Consider the following 17,083-nt stretch of genomic DNA (forward strand, 5'->3'; position numbering starts at 1 on the left):
TCGGAGCTGCCGACGCTGCCGGGCACTAGTCGGGAGGAGGGGAGCCAGGAAACAGGCCGTGGAAATTGCCAATAAAGACGATGATTTGTTTCTGAGGCTCTCAGATGCACCCATCCCTGCTGCTCCTGATTGCGGGGGCCCCATGACCGAAGGCATCACAGGTCCTGCCAGTACTGGTCAGTCAAGGGGAAGTGGCAACCCAGTTCGCCCCTCGGGGACACCCGAGACCCCGGTGGTCTGGCTCGTCTGTTTTCTCGGGGTGGGTGCAGGGTTGGGGGGGCGGGTCAGAGATCTGTGTAGGAGAGCCGCATCCAGAAAGTGCACTGGGGCAGGATATGATGGCGGGGGGTGGGGGGGACCCAGGGGAAAGGCCGGACAGAGTGGTGGTGGAGTCCCCCACGTGCCAGGGAGTCTCGGGCTTCCCTGGTGGCTGAGTGGTAAAGAATCCTCCTGCAATGCAAGAGCCACAGGAGACATGGGTTCGATCCCTGGTTTGGGAAGGTTCCCCTGTTGGAGGGCATGCTAACCCACTCCAGCATTCTTGCCTAGAGAATCCCATGGACAGCGGAGCCTGGTGGGCCACAGTCCATGGGGTCACAAAGAGTTGGAAGCGACTGAAGCGACTAGGCAGGGAGTCTGCCCTGGGCCAGAGAGGGTTACAGAACAGAGCTGAGCGGGTGGGGTGGCTACAGCTGGCCCCGGGCCCACCTGGTGGTTAGCTAGTCAAGAGACTGCAGCTGACAGTTCTGGTAGCAGAGTCGGCCACCTGAGGCAGGGCCAAGGCCAAGAGGGCAGCTGCTACAAGGCAGGAGCTCAGCCCTGCCCTGCCACCACCCGAGTGTCTGGTGGAGAACTGGCACTACCCCGGCCCAGGCCGAGGCTGGCGCGTGCTGTGAAAGAGGCACGTGGTAAACCCTCCAGAGCTCTGCTGAACTTGGCCGAGGGGCTCTGGGTCTGGTGGGCGTGCAGGAGGCAGGAGAAGCTGGCTGTTTGGATGTGAGCCTATCCCTGCTCCCTCCAGCTAGGAGGCTGGCTGGCGCGTCTCTACTTATCGTCCTCCTCAGCTCTAAATCGCCAAGTCGTAGTAAGAAACATAGGCAGAAACTGGCTTGCTGACTTCAGAACGAGCTACCTGCTCGGTCCTGATGGGTGGCTCTGACCTTGAGGGGTCGTGGCACTGGGGGCTCGAGGTCCAACTTCCCCAGAGCCACCCGGTCCTGCCCTGGGCACCACACGCCTTCCCTCCAGGCCCTTCCCTCCCCCGGGGTGGCCAGGGGAGCAGAGTTCAACAGCTGTCTCCTAGATTGATTGTCCCGTCCCCAGGAGATGGCTGCTCCAAAAACTCATCGGGTCTGATCGTAAATCAAGATGAAATGAGGGTGACAGGGTGTGAGCGACAGATGCGGCCAGGAGAGCAGGGCTCTGAGCGCACACCGGACGCCCAGGGCTCGGGCGCCGCCACGGACAGCTCGCGCTCCCGGGTTGCAGCCGCGTGGGAGAGGGGACAGGGCAGTGAGCATCCTGACGTCTGGGCAGGCAGAACCTGCAGTTCCCCAGGGCACACACAGCGGGCTTCTCTCCGAGCCTCACAGGCTGCGTTCAGACAGCCTGTGTGATGGCTGGGGTTGCAGTCCACATCCATCCACTTCCACCTGCGTCCCACACCAGGCTGCTGGGGAGGCAGCCCTGGGGGTGGGAGAGCAGCTAGGGGCCTGACACACGTCGCCCGAGGAGCGGCTGTCGGCCTCGGAAGGGGCAGCTGCAGGGTAACAAGAGGGGTCAGGAGGCTTCTCTTTTAACATCGGCGGCACCAGCCCGGGGGAAAAACAACCGGGCCTGTTTTGTGTGAATCAGGGGGCTTACCAGGACCATTCATTCATTCATTTAGCGGTGATGTCCTGAGGGTCCCCTGTGCTGGTAACTACTCTGAGCATCTGTGGATGGTGTCCTGTGCCAATAGGAACAGTCCTAGTCCTTCTAGAGCCTACAGTCCAGGGGGCCCAGCTGGTGGAACTTATAGGGGAGAAATGACAGCGAAAGAAATGACCAGCTAACAGCCATGTGAGCTATGGTGGGGCGATGGGAAATGACAGCGAAAGAAATGACCGGCTAACAGCCATGTGAGCTATGGTGGGGCGATGGGGAGAGCCGAGTCTCAGGAGGTCCAAGCCAGGAGAGAAGACCACCTGGGGCTCACAGAAGGGCGCCAGGCGCCAGAGTCGATTTGGAAGAACCAGTCGGGCTGTCCCTGTCACGGTGCAGGAGGGGAGGGTCAGCCCAAAGTGGGCGGGACGGGGTCAGGGCCCCTGGTCGGCACTCGCTGCCATGCCCTGTTCCACCCTCAGAGTATTGATCCACCTTGAGCTGCTCCTGCACTGCCTCAGCAGGGAGAGACAGAGAGAGGGAGAGAGACAAGGCAGAGAGACAGACAGGAGTGGAAGGCAAGTCCGAATCTCTGTTCCTGAACCCTGAGCGTACAGCTTGGAGGAGACATCTCCCTGATTCCTTTTCTGAGGAGGTCAGGTTGAAAGTAAAGTCCACACCAGGACGGGCCTCCGGCTCAGGCACGTCCAGTTGGCAGCCTCAGGTCAGTGGGGTCACATCATTGCCAGCTTTCACTCCCGGGGACATCAGAGGCCTCAAGTATGGGGGTCAAAGTAAACTCTTATACCAAGACGCAGGCTCAGGACAGATAACAAGTCATCAGTGAGGCCCCTAGAGTGCTCCGCCAAGAAACGCCCCTTGGTCACCTGCCCTGATTTGCACATGACACTTAAGAGACACAGGACTGAGGTGTGAAACTGGGTTGTCTTTAAAAAGCCCAAGGAAACGAGAGCTCTGTTGCCCGGGGCTGTGACCACCTGGGTGGCCTGCCCTGCAGAGGGGAGGGGATGCACTGCTGGGGGCATTTCGGAAGTGGCTTCTGGTCCTGGGTCAGTCAGTCCTTTCAGTAGAAGTTTGAGCTAGAACAGAGCTCCTCTGGAAGGTGGGGGGACTCTGCCCACCAGCCCGAGCCCAGCCCTGACCCCTGCTGTCTCCTCTGCGGGCCCTGAGAGGAACACAGCTGTCACGGGAGGAGAGGGGACACGTGTCCACTAAGGCCAGATCCCTCATCCTTGATCCCCGAGGGCCCCGGAGCACACAAACACGAGCAGCCACGACTGAGAGCCAAGGGTGAAGCTGGTGGACTCCTTCCAGTGGTGCCCTGGGCGGGGGCTGTGCCGGCAGCCCAGCCCCTGGCCCGCAGCCAGCACTGTGCTGTGCACTGCCCGGGAGGGGCCTTGTGCCACCTCCCTCCCTGAGCTCTGGGCCTGGCTCCAGATGCCCCCCCAACACCCTGCTGCTCTCAGGGCCCCGCGAGTGGCCCTGTTCCCTCACTTGCAAGGCGCAGGCTGTCCATCAAGGCGGCTGTCAGGGGCACGGTGCCCTCCTCTCCAAGCGGGGAATCAGTGTGCCATGGCTGATGATTACGAATGGCCCTGCGTGCCCATCCCAGCTCGGGCACTGGCGCTCCAGGCAGGGAGCTGGGTCCCAAGAGATTCCAGCTTCCTCCTTCAACCCCCAGTGCCCTTGGAGGTTGGGTCATCAGAGCTGGGCTGCCCCCAGCCCCCAACCCTGAGATTCAGGAGGCCTGGGAGGAGCTGATGGAGTAACGTCAGCCTGAGCTGAGAACACTGAAGATCAGGCAGTTTCTTGGCCCTAAAAGCAGGAACAAGTGGCTGGGCTATCGTTCCTTATAGAATAGGACTGGCTGGGAACAGAGAGCCACAGGGCAGGTTCCCAGGACACGCAGGTCAGGGCTGCGAGTGGCAGCTCAGCCTGCAAAGCTCTAACCCCTCGGAGAGAACAGGAGAGAGGGAGGGGGCCGCTGCTTTCCTTCTGAAAGAGCTTCAGTCCTCGAGTTGCACTGGGCTCAACTCCTGGCCCTGTCCTGAACTGGGTGAGCCTGCGGTGGTCACTTAGCTTCTTAGTGCCTCTGTTTCATCACCTTTAAAAAACGGAGACGCTCGTGGGCGTGGGGACATGGAATAAGATGTTATTTAAAAAGGCGACAAAGGTCCGTCTAGTCAAAGCTATGGTTTTTCCAGTAGTCAGGTATGGATGTGGGAGTTGGACCATGAAGAAAGCTGAGTGAAGAAGAATTGATATTTTTGAAGTGTGGTGTTGGAGAAGACTCTTGAGAGTCCCTTGGACTGCAAGGAGATCCAACCAGTCCATCCTAAAGGAAATCAGTCCTGAATATTTTTTGGAAGGACTGATGCTGAAGGTGAAACTCCAATACTTTGGCCACCTGATGCGAAGAGCTGACTCGTTGGAAAAGACCCTGATGCTGGGAAAGATTGAAGGCGGGAGAAGGGAACGACAGAGGATGAGATGGTTGGATGGCATCACTGACTCGATGGACATGAGTTTGAGCAAGCTTTGGGAGTTGGTGATGGACAGTGAAGCCTGGTGTGCTTTAGTCCATGGGGTCGCAAAGAGTCAGACACGAGTGAGCAACTGAACTGAACTGAATAAGCACAGGGCAGGGTCTGTCCCGCAGCAATCACTCAAACACGTGTCCGTCCCTTTTATCATCACAGAAACCTTATTTCCTATCCTGATAGCCCAGGCCAGCAAGAAAACCTGTAAATCCCAAGTCCTCACCCAATTCTCCTTCTGTGCAAGGAGGGTCCTGGGGTCAACCCATGACCCTGCTCAGGTCGAGTCACAGTCATGACCCTTCCCTGCTGAGCATCTCTGACCCAGGTGTCAGCTAATCTCTGGGGGACGAGGAGGAGCTGGGGCAGGCCGCTCACACCTGCTCTGTGAACCAGAGCCACCTCTTCCTGCTCCGCTGAAGGTCATACGAGGGCAAGCTGTCCCCAACACCAGGTTGGCTGTAGGGACTCAGCGTCTGCTTTCTGTACGAGGCTGGGTGGGAACCAGAAGGGAACTGTTTGGGTTCTTCAGTGCCCATTTCAGCCCATCCTTCGGGTCATCGCCCTCCCGCCTGAGTTCAGGCTGTGGTCGGGGCAGAGGCTCCTTTCACACTCAGAGGGGACAGGACACAAGGACACACTCGCTCTCTGGTGGGGAGGGGCGCCCTCGGGGGAGAAGGGAAGCCCCCTGAGCAGATGCACTCGGCTCCAGAAGCACCGTGGCCCTGGGTCAGATTTTGTGCCAGGCCCACAAGACATTCTGTGGTCTCTGGCCTTGCCTGCGTAACTTGCACAAGTCCCCTGGGTTTTGATAAAGGAAGGGACTTTGGATCTGACCGCCTTCCCTGCTGGATCAGCCCCTGAGGTTTCCAGAGGATTCGAGCTTGGTGGGCATCATTATCATCTCAGAGGCAGGAAAGAAGGGCGTTTAAGTAATCAACTTAGGGGATGGAGGTTCTCCTCCAGAAGGACTCAGGGCAGAGCCTCAAGTGTCTCAGGAGGAGCGGGTCGTTGATCAAGGGCAGGTATTTGAGTCTCTGAAGCAATCAAGCCTTAAGTACAAAATCAAGAGCTCTGGCCTTTTCATCCTTCGACTTTCCACACCCTCAAGGCATGGCAAGTGGCGGCTGGGAGGGCGGGCTCTCAGTTTTTCTTAAGCTGTCTGAGCCGGCTCTGTTTGTAATCGCTGGGAGAGCGCAGCCCAGGGGCCTCTGGCTGGCAGGCAGACTAATCTTCGGGGAGATCAGAAACATAAAACTTCCATACCGTCACTTTTCCCCAAGGCGGCTCAGTCCTTTCTAAACCTTTTCTTCTTACTCCTTCCCCCTCGGATTCGGATGTCTAAGCCCTAACCCCTGATGTGACCGCACATGGGGTGACTGTGCTTCCCAGGGGGTGCTGGGAAGAATCTGCTGGCCAGTGCAGCTGGGGACGGGGCCGCTAAAGAGCTGTTACAGGTCAAATGAGATCAGAAGGGTGGACCCTAATCTGATGGGATATGTGCTTTTTTTTTTTTTTAAGAAATTAAAAAAATTTTTATTTAGTTATTTTTGGCTGCTCTGGGTCTTCATTACTACACGTGGGCTTTCTCTAGTTGGGACGAGCAGGGGTTACTCTCTGCTGTGGTGCTCGGGCTTCTCTTGTTGCGGAGCACCAGCTCTAGGGCACGCGGGCTTAAGCTGCTCCGTGGCATGTGGGATGTTCCCAGACCAGGTTTCGAACCCGTGTCCCCTGCACTGCAAGGTGGACTCTTAGCCACTGGACCACCAGGGGAGTCCCACGTGCTCTTCTAAAAAGAGAGAGGGGAGACAGAGCACACGCTGTCTGCACACACAGAGGAAAAGCCATGTGACGGTACGGTGAGCAGGTGGTCACCTACAAGCGAGGGAGGGAGGTCTCACCAGAAACCAGCTCTGAAGGCTCCTTGATCCTGCGCATCCAGCCTCCAGAACTGAGAAAATAGACCTCTGCTGTTTAAGGCACTGGTTCATGGTATCGTTACGACAGCCTGAGCCCACTAAGGCAGCTGATGAGCAGCGGCTGGATGCAGAGAGAAACCAGGAAAGCCAGAAAGAGGGGAGGCAGAGCTGTGACAAGGGCATGGGGCTCCCCGGGGTCTGAAGGCAGATTCCGGGGCTCCGACACGGCCTCCTGACCCGGCTGCCTGGCTGGCGTTCACCCTGGCTCGCAGGCAGCCCGGTTCTGAGCGGAGGAGCACCTGTAAAGTCCGTCGGGCACCTCGCCTGTCTGGGCCTCACCCCACTCTCTCTGCTAGAGTCCAGGAAGCTGACCTGCCGATCTCCTGGACAAGCAGGAGTCCCTGCCTGAAGGCCAGGTCAGCACAAGTGTCAGCCATGTGCAGGGCAGAGCTGCCGACAGCAAAGGCCGCTCAGAGAGGAGAGCCAGCCAGGGTCTTTGCTTGGGGCCGAGCCGGGCTCTGAGGTCAGCCCTGCCGCTAATGAAAGGGGTCATTTGGTGACAAGCGGCTCGCCCTTCAGCAAGCTTTAATTAAGTGTCTTCTCTACCCTAAGAGCCTTAAGACAGCATCCTCCGGTTCTTCTTTCAACTAATCTCTGCATCTGCAGAGAAAACTTTTGGAAAACCAAGAATAAAATTAAGACCAGAGTAAAACATACATAGAAAGGTTTTCCTGGATCCCCTCCACTGGCTGTGTGGACACAAGGAGAGCCCTGGACAGTGGCCCGAGGTGGGGCATGTCGGGGTTGGGGGCAGCAGCAATGGCTCAGGACGAAGCCTGGCTGGGAGGGCAGATGGGGGTCCATGTGCTACTTTTATTTGGGGGGGTTCCTTCCTGGCCTTCCGAGAAGCACCAGTTGCATGAGGGGACAGCACTGAGTGGCCGTGAAGGAATTCAAACACCGAGCTGGTCTGTCGAGCCAACAGGATGTGGGGAACAGATGGCCCAGGCACGGATGACCCCGGACTGCTGGTGGTGACGGATCAGAGCAGTCCCAGCAGGAGACGCTCAGCTGAGATCAGTCATGGATCCATGGGGGGAGTTGGCCACTCAGCCACAGATAGTTCTGGGGACAGGCAAAATCGGACCCCTCGTGTTCCCGGGTGACGTCCCCTCCTGGGGACCTTCTGCCACTCGGGCCACCAGCCCTGGGTCCCACCTCTCCCTGCTGGCTCAGCCTGGAGGACAAATCTGGGGCACCTGCCAGGGGGAGGTGGGGTGTGCGGGGGCCGAGGAAATCCACGCGGCTCCAGCGTATGCACAGACCGCTGAGGGGGATGGTGCCTGACCCACTTTGAGGGGAGCACAGAGACAGGAATAACGCGCGTGGTGCTGCTCTGAATACACGATCAGAGGGAAGGCAGCCCTGTGGGTCCCTAACAGCCCAGCCCGAGGAGGGCTGCCATGCCAGAGCTGCCTTTATTAGAGAGAAGCGGTTTTTTAATAACACTGAACGGGGCGCCCACAGCCGAGCCAGCTGTGTCCCAGAGCGGGAGGTGTCTGCTGGGGGTGGGGTGTGTTGCAGGGGATGTCGGTAATGGGGGTGAAGGGATGCTGCTGCTGTGGCCCCTTCCAGCCTGAGAGCCGCTCCCCTGGCCCCCGCCCTAGGCGCCCCAGGGGCCACGGTCCACAGCGGTCAGTTAAGCAGCTGAAGGCTCCAGCTCTGGGGTCACAGCTGCTGGGACTGTGGGCCTGAAGGACAGCACTGTCGTCTGTGTCCCCTAAGTGTCCCTGGTGGATGCATGGCTGACGGTGAGAACTAGGAGTTAGGAGGAAGCCCGGCCTCTCTGTGAGGCCGGCCTGTGTCTCATTACTGGGAGGCTCGGGCTTTCCTTGAAGACGTGGGGGTGACGTTGGTGGAGAGCAGGGAGGCATCCCATCTGGTGGGCCTGGGGCCCAGCGCTGGGCGGGGGGTGGGGCGGGGAGGTCAGACAGTGGCAGCCGGCAATGCTCTCAGATCTCGGCGGGGATACCCAGGGACACAGCTCTTTCTGGAGTGATTCGGGCCACGTCCCTGACCTCCTGGCCAGCCCCAAAAGAGGCTCACTCTGGGGCCACTCCTGGGACATGGTGGCCAGAGATGACGATGGTGAGGGTGTGCGCAGGGCTGGTGTCTGGACGCTGAGCGCTGTGCAGACAGCGCTTTCTACACGGTCTCATTGTATCTTCCGGGTCTCCCAAACTCAGCCACCTGGTCCCCCCCAGAACTTATTTGAGCAGCAAAAGAAATCAACGGTGGCGCTTGTCAGACATGTTCTGACGTTTTCCTGACACGTGGTTATTTGCAAAGGCCATCAGCCCTTTAGATCGCAACCAGGGGCTGCTGGTGGAGGGACCGGCCCGCAGGCTTCTCAGCTCGTCTGGAGCTCTGGGGTGGGGGGTGGGGGACGGCTGTGCTCAGGCGGGGTCCCTGCAGTCTGCCCTGGCCTCAACAGATGGCAGAACAAACTCCTAATTACGCACGAGAAAGCTTCCGGCTCAGCACATCTATTTATGATTTTCCGGTCCCTTCGGTGTTCCTTCTTCCCTGTGCCTTCCAAGAACCCAAGCCAGCTGATTGCCACCCTATCTCCCCTCCCCGCTTGGCTCCCCCAGACATCCTGGGCCCTAATCTGGGCGGTGGGGAGCGACAGGGTGCGCGGGAAGTGGGAAGGCAGGGGGGATCTGGCCACAGAGCTGCCATTCAGCAGCAAAATGAAGAGGGGGCTCATCACAAACTAACTTGGCACACACTTGAGAGGACAAACAGGGCCAGGGCATTCACTGCCTCTGCAGGAGTTCTAGAAAAATTACCTGGGGTCATTTGGGGCCAGAAGCGAGACGCCCCACACCCACCCGATATCCCACGGGCAGGGGTGACTTGCTCCCTCCCGTGGCGGGGTCGCCTGGCAGTTCCCTGGGTAAACAATTTCTGCTCCCTGTCCCCCCCATCCTGCTCTGTCCTGTGCTCTGGGGTCAGGACCAGGGAGACCCCTTTGAGCAGGTCTGCAAAGGAAAATGCCCAGGTGGCTCCAGCGGGAACTGAACCCCAGGCTCAGCTACCTGTCAGAGGGCTGACATCACTGGGTGGTTGGGCTTCCACCCGAGAGGGCTTCGTGTCAGAGACGGCTTTCCTTTTCGAGCCCAGAGGCCTGACTCTCTCAGGGAGACAAATGCCAGGCCTGAGCTGTCACCCACGGTTGGTGGAGAGGCTGCGGCCGATTGATTCTCTCTCGGATCAGAGGGAGAAGAGGGGCAAGGGACTTGCAGCGACAGCCGTGTCACCGCCTTGCGCCCTCTCTCAAGGCCACGGCCACCTCGCCCCGCCGCCCTGCCAGGGGCTGCCTCCGAGAGCCCAGGGGCTGCAGGTGGAGACTGGCGGAGGCCCCCTGCGGTCCCCTCGCTGCCCTAAAGGGAGAGGCTCCGGCCAGGAGGAGGAGAAACAGAGCGGGGTCACAGCGGGCCGCGGCGGCCCACGCTGGGGAAAAGAGCAGCCCGTTTTCTAAAGCAGCTGAGCCGTGGGCTCCACTCCGTGAGCCCCGTCCTGGAGGAAGGCAAGGACCCCAAGAGCAGGACTGGGAGGGGCAGGGGCTGCGGGAGATGCCCAGGCACCCCGGGGCCCAGCTAGCGCTGGGAGCTCAGCGCAGCCTCTGCGGGTGGAGGCGGGTCTGACCCGAGCTTGGGGCCGCCTGGTGTCCGTGCCAGACACCCACCCTTTATTTACCGTCAGCCTCCTCTCTCCCTCCTACAACCTCTCTCCTCTGACACAGGTACCGCTCACCACACACAGACAGGACCTCACGCTACACGTGCCCCCCGGGGATCCTGGGGTGCTGGGGAGACCCCTCTGCCAGGCCCATCAACCAGAACAGCAAGAGCATCTTTGAGACCAAAACCAGTGTGCAACTGATCCCAGAGCACCTGCCGGGGACGGGGGTGACGGTGACTGCACGCCCTCCGGTCGTGGGCCCAAGTGGGTCCCGGCCCTTCCGGGTGGCTGGCAGGAGGACGGTGTCGGAAGTGAATGAACTCCCAGCTGCCGACCTGGTGTTGGGGAGACCCCCGAGCTCCCCCAAGGACAGTGGGGGTCTTGCTCTTTGCAGCATCAGTTGGAAGGTACTATGGTGTTTTTTTATGCTCTAGTGGCCGGGGACTCAAGAGGTGGCCACCATGGCCCACTGAGTTTTAAGGTTGTGTCGCGTGGCATGTCTGTGAGAACAAAGAGCAGCTGCTCTCCTGCCCTGAAGGGGCCCAGCCCCATCCAGGCCTCTAGGAGCCCTGGAGCACTCCTCTGGGTGGTGGGGACCCAGGACAATCGGAACAAGTGGTCCTGGGCTGAGCCCCGCTTTTGCCCACATTACCTCGAAATGACTTGTCTTTTCTTGGGACAAAATTTGCCCACCAGTAAAAAGGCACAGAGTGCCTGCCTCCTCCCTGCTCTCCGGAGTCCATGGGAGCCCCCTCCACCTCCCAGCGCTGGCTGCGAGCCCGTGTGGCCATCTCAGGAAGACTGGGAATGAGGGGAGCGAGGCAGACCTCGAGATGCTTGTCAGACTCACCGATCCATCTCATCAGGGACGTGAGGATCTGCAGGTACTTGGTCTTCTGGACGTCAAAGAAAGTGAAGGGTCCGAGGAGGAGCGTGAAGACGGCCTGGTGACAAAAACGAGAGTGAGGAGGTGCAGAGGCCAGGCGCGTGGCACCCCGTGCGTGTGGGGACGGCACACTGTTCACGCAGCCTCCAGCCATCCCCAGGGCCGCTCCTAACCCAGGTGTGCGCCAGGAGCGGTAGAGGCTCCCTGGGGTCAGGCAGCACCGCCTGGCGAGTTCCTGGGACCAGGGCTGCAAGAGAAACTGAGACCCGTGCGTGTCTGCTGTGCCTCACACTTGTGGTCCTGAGGCGACTTTCTAGGCAAATCGCAGGTTATCTCTTGGGGACATGGCCCTGCTTGCTTCTCTTCTCAGTAAGTGCTGACTGAGGGGGTCACGGGCCCGGCAGCAGGCCGGCATGAGCACTGGTTAGGAAGGTGAGGCTCCGAAACAAACCCCAGGTACATCCTGGGTTCTCACGGTTTACTGGGAAGAAAGGATGGTGGGGTGGGGACGCAGGGGCCCCGATGACCCGGCGCAGTGGGAAGGACACCATCCTGAATGGTTCAGAGGACAGGATTAATCAGGATGTTGGTAATCAGCAACCTCTTGAATTCTGAGAGAAGGTGAAGCCTGGAGAATCGGAGCCAGTGTCTCCCAGGGCAGAGCCACAGAGAAACATCCTGGACCAGGAAGAGCAGGAAGCCCTGAGTGGACAGGTGTTGGGGGTGGGAGCCGTGGGGGTGCCGGCACTGGCCCCCCCTCTGCCCTTCCTCTCTGGGGAACAGGGAGAGCGAGTGCTTCCTTAGGGGGAAAACAGAAGAGAATTCACACCCGGCCTTAGAGAACTGGGATCTGCGGAAACTGAACCCCCTCTGCAAAAGAGAACAGGGAGGCGGATAAACGTGGCCCCATGGAGACTGGGGCTGGGGACGGAGGGAAGCTGAGGCTCTCCATGCCAAGCCGGCTGCTCCGAGAGCGGAGCGATTAGAAGCTGCTGGGTGGAGTTACAGGATGGCACCATTTCCAGTCTGCCACTCAGAAGTGGCGAAGCGGCAGACCTTATTAACATTTACAGTGAGCCGTTTTATCACATTAATGCTAATGACGCTTGCCAGAGATGCAGCGGACGGTGCCAAGCCCAGAAGTGGGGAGCAGGGTTCGCTCTGGGGGAGTCGGGGCTGGCCCTGGGATCCCGGTGAACACATCCTAGCTGCTTGGCCTGGTGGCCAGTCCCTGGCTCCCCCGACGGGGGTGGGGGTGAGCCCGTTCCCCGACCCCGACTCCGCCCCACCTGGAAGGCGAGCAGGATGTGGGAGAGGCTGTGACCGCTCATCCAAGTCCATTATCACTGTGAGAATGACAGGAAAGACTGAAGCGCCGCTTAAGCAAGGGCTCTAATTAGCTGGGGTGGGTACGGCCTCCTGGCAGTTGCCCGGGGCTGGGAGACTTCTGGAAGGAGCTTCCTTCCGGGGGGCCGACAACCAGCCCTGCTTCCGCTCTGGAAGAAGCAGCGGTTTCAGCGGGCTGGGTGATGGGGAGGCAGAGGACAAGGGCTCCCGAGCAGTCCTTGCTGGTCCCCCTGTGGCCTGGGGACACAGGGAGGTGACAGTCACCCAGTCGTGTCCGATTCTTTGCCACCTCATGGACTATAGCCTGCCAGGCTCCTCTGTCCATGGGATTCTCCAGGCAAGGATATGGGTTGCCATGCCCTCCTCCAGGGGATTTTCCCAAGCCAGGAATCGAACTCTGGTCTCCTGCATGGCAGGCATGGCCTGGGGACACGCGAGGTGTGGGATCACCAGCTCCCGGCCAGCTGAGCCAGTCTGTCTGCAGTGCCATCAGCAAGTCATTTAGGAAAATTACCACCTCAGGGAAACTTTCCACTGATGAATTTCTCTTTTGAAGGATGGGGGTGGGACAATCACGTGGAAAAACATGGACCAAGCCACCTGCCATAAACGTTCTCCAATGACCCTGGGCTGCTTGAAACTAGACTGTGGTGTGCCCGGGCCAGGAGCTGGGGTGTTTCACTTCTGACCTACGATACCTCCAGCTGTGGGTGCCGGACATATTCGTGGTGGGTGGCTTATGGTGGGGCTCAGAGCTCATCTTGGAGGCCTAAAGACTGGGTTTTAGAAGGTTCTACTATGTAAAAACAAGGAGATCACAGAACCCGCCCTGCAGGCAGGCGGGGAATTCTGCTGCTGTGGGCCGCCCTAGGTCTCCTCTCCAGGAGGGACCCTGTCTTCATCCTCCTCCTCAGGAAATACGTCAATATCCTTTTACACACGCGGCCCCATTGCATACCCCCCTGTAGATAGGACTCTGCCGAGAGACCCTTCGTTCAAAGGGACGGAGCACACAGACACACCTCCCAGGGCAGAGTCTGGAAGTGTACGCGAGGTGCCCACCGAGTGCCAGGAAGCATGAGTCAGGCTGGGAACGGGGGTCCAGCCCTGCCGGGCTCTCTGGGGTCCACGTGCGTGACAACAGGTCTGTCCCCAGGCTGGGGGCAGGTGGTGAAGGGCTCTTTGGGGAGATGGGGTCAACAGCTGTGACATCTGTGGCTGGACAGCAGCTGGAATGTGCTTTCTTTATCCCCCCAGGTCGGGACCATAGACCAACCGCAGGGTCAGGGAAGACGTAGGGCCAATGGGCAAACAGCAGCCCCCACGCGGGGCGGAGCTCACGCAGCACTGGGAGCCCAGACCGAGACACGGCGAAAGCTGGGGCTAATTCAGGAACAGGTGTTCTCTGCAAATTGGTTCAGCCAGACTTGGCGTCCAGGGTGCGTGGCCTCACCCTGGTGCAGCTGCGAGGTCTGGGCGGGGGAACGGCCCCAGGGTCCCGGGGGTCCGGCCGGCCCGAGCTCACTGCTAGATGCTGAACAGCCACGCGTGGCACTGCCTGTCTTCCCTTCTCTTTTTACCCAAAGAAGGAATGAAAAGGCAGGAGACAGTCTGTCCTCCTGGGTTTTCCTGTCCAGCCTGTGTGACATTATAAATTAGCTGGCTCCCCGAGCCATTTCCAGACACCCAAACGCCATCGATCAGTTCAAGTTCGGGATCTGTTCAAGGACTCTCCGAGTCGGACTCATTACAGGAGGCAGGGACACCAACTGCTGTGGCCAAATGTGTTTCTTTAAAAAAACAAACAAACAAAAAGAACGAATTCTTTGGTCTCTAAATGAAACCTTTGAATCGGTCATGGGAACAAAGTCCGAGACCCGGGAGGGTGCAGATGGGGCTGTGTGTGGGTCTCTCTCGTCCAGCTGGTGAGTCGAGATGCCCACAGAAGGCACGGAGTCCCGGGGGGGTCCTGGTGGACAGGAGGTGGCTCACGTCCCTGGCACGCTTGGCCATGGCTCTCGCGATGTCCCGGGGGGGCTCGGTGAACTTGACTGGGAGTCTCAGCACTCGACAGGGCTGCCTCTCCACCTGCGTCCCCAGGCAGGTTAAGGGTGCCACCCACCTCCGGCTGCTCCCACGACCCCCGAGTCCTTCCTCACTGTGCTCATGTCTGGCAGCTGCTGTAACCTGGTGGCTTAAAACCACAGGAGTGTGCTTTTTTACAGTCTTGGAAGGGACACAGGGAGCCTGGGAGGAGTCAGAGGTGTGTGTGTGTGTGGGGGGGGGGGGGTTACAGTGTTAACAATGCATAATGTAAGAGGACTCAGGTGGGCAGAGGGCTGGCGGCAGGTTGGGACTGGGGAGACGTCTGGAGCCCCGTGTCCCTGTCGTGATCCCTCCCGGGCCCGAGCTCGCTGGCACCCATGTCCCCTCCCCACACTCAGCCCCAAGCACACCTGCTCGTGCTCGACACGCACGCACGCACGGTTTCAGGGCCATCTGTAGCGCCACACCAGCTATACCTCCTGCAATAGGCGGCAGCGAGAGAACACCCCAGACGAGCAGCAGAACGGTCACCAGGCAGGGGCCGGGGCCTCCTTTGCTGATGAAGGGGCAGGGGGTCTGGAGAGGCCGGGTGACCCAGGAAGCAGTGGACGGGACTGGGTGTCTTCCGGCCCTGCCCCACCCCACCGACCCTGTGATGCACACGCTCCCCGCTGTGTGAGGCTGCTTCCCCGCCACGACACCTCCTCTCCCCACTTCCAGCTGGTTCTCACCCTCACGCCTCTCCCCTCGTGACTGCCCTTTCCCCTCCACCTTCCTTCTCTCTGTCACCTCTCAAGCCCCACTCAGGTGCCAGTCTCCCCCGCCCGCTTTGCCAAACATTTGTATCTTCACTGGGGGGGCTCCTGACTGAATCACCAAACGCACGTTGGGTACCACACCACTTAAATTCTTGTAGGTTCCCTGCTTTTTTTTTTAAATATTTATTTGGCTGCCTCAGGTCTAAATTGTGGCATGGGTTTAGTTGCTCTGGGGCACGTGGGATCCTCTTGGGCCAGGGATTGAACCCGTGTCCCCAGCATTGCAAGGCGGATTCTCAACCGCTGGACCACCAGGGAAACCCCTGGAGTTTCAACATGAAAGGCCAGCAGAGCCACTTGGCATCTCCATGCTCTAGGACTGGAGGGGGCACTCAGACTTCTCTGTTAATCCAGCAGGGGTGATGGAGCAACAAGTTCTGGAAGGGTGAATGCTGCCTGATCTACCTAAACACACAGAGACCCTTGGGCGGGCTATGGAGGACACTGGGCCCTGGGGAGCCAGTTCACACATACCAAGGGCACAGCTGAGCTCTCTGGACTGATCCTGGAGGTCATTTCAAGTGACAAAGGACACAGACGCCTCGATCACAGGGCCAGCCTTGTTGGGGTTAAGAGTTAATTGGGATTAATGGCAACTCAGCACGAACCCATCCCTAAATGGGAACTGAACTTTCAACGTGTCCTTGAAGTGCAGTGAAGACATGCTCAAGGAGTCTATTTTTACTTCTCAAGTGGCTGTGAACGTTTTGGTTTGGAAGTTTACATCTTCCCAACTTGAATTACAACGTCTGATGACGCGGCAATGAGGAGGAGGTGTGCCCTGGGGCAGCGAGGGGCAGAGTGGGGGCCAGAGGCTTTGGGGCCACATGCTTAGGGTGGGGCCCTGTGTCCTGAGGGTGCCCCAGCTAACGGCGAGACCCCAGAGTGCTCGTGAAGGTCCCAGAGCGCATCGTGTGTGCAGAGAAGGTAGTCGGTGAACATCAGCCCTGGCCGCATCGCCCCAGCAAGGAGCAGCACTCCCTCGTGGGAGGGTGGTGTGAATTCCACCTGTCCTCCCAATGTGCTGGGACCGGGGAATGTGATACAACTGAAGCCAAGTGAGGAGCTCCCGCCACACAACGTTAGGTCAGGACTCTTCCTGTTGCATGACCTGCAGCCCGAGCGCTCTGCAGGGCAAGTTCACGTTCATCCCCATCGAGCGAAGGATGAACGTGTGCGAAGGAGAGCAGAGGCCCGTGCACGGCGCTCGGTGGAGCCCGAGCACAGCTCATCAGCCAAAACCCTGCAAGGAGAGGCAGCGCCGCTGAGAGGAGGCCACCGGGATGCTGCAGCGGAACAGCACTCTCGCAGGAAATGGAGGCTGAGGTTTCAGAATGACACTCTCCCCCAGAGGATGGGCGGGGGCGGCTGATCCCGAGAGCATGAGGAGCCCCGCTGTGGGAACAACGGGGCCCCTGCCAGGAGAGGCTGCCGGCCTTCAGACAACCAGTCCGGCCACGATGCGAGTGCTGCCAAGCTCTTACTCACTGATCCTTCAAATACGTTCGGCTGCTGGAGAAGGGGTGATGGAGTCAGACAGAGGCCAGATGCCTCTCCAGCCGCCGAATGAGCTGATTAGAGCAGGTCGCCATGGCTTAGGGTCCCTGGGTCCCTCCCTGGATTCCCCTCAAACCTCACCCAGGAGGTACCTGGGAGATGCTTGCTGAATAGAATGAAAGATTCAGGTGATGCCTGAAGATAAGAGTGGAGACTTGAGGCCCAGACACTCTAAAAAGGCTTCTGGAGCACAGAAGTCAGCTCTAGAAACCCGCTATCATCTCACGACATCTGCAGCAGAAAGCCAAGTTGGCTCATGTCAAACAATTCAGTCCCATTTGGACAGAGCGAGAGCTGAGACATGTTAACACCTGTGGCTCCCGTCAAAAGGCGAGTGCATGC

At 59.3% G+C, this 17,083-nt stretch overlaps 1 protein-coding gene across 2 annotated transcripts in view; it reads right to left on the bottom strand.

The window, feature by feature from the left end:
* Positions 1-17,083, bottom strand: part of TMEM104 (transmembrane protein 104) — a 56,643-nt gene that overhangs the window by 5,602 nt on the left and 33,958 nt on the right. For both annotated transcript variants that reach the window (XM_061392900.1, XM_061392901.1), the window contains exon 9: positions 10,938-11,031. In XM_061392900.1, coding sequence (XP_061248884.1) covers positions 10,938-11,031 — 94 coding nt within the window. The remainder of the gene's footprint in view (positions 1-10,937; positions 11,032-17,083) is intronic.

Source organism: Bos javanicus, chromosome 19, assembly GCF_032452875.1.
Source record: "Bos javanicus breed banteng chromosome 19, ARS-OSU_banteng_1.0, whole genome shotgun sequence".
In the NCBI taxonomy this organism is placed as follows: Eukaryota; Metazoa; Chordata; class Mammalia; order Artiodactyla; family Bovidae; genus Bos; species Bos javanicus.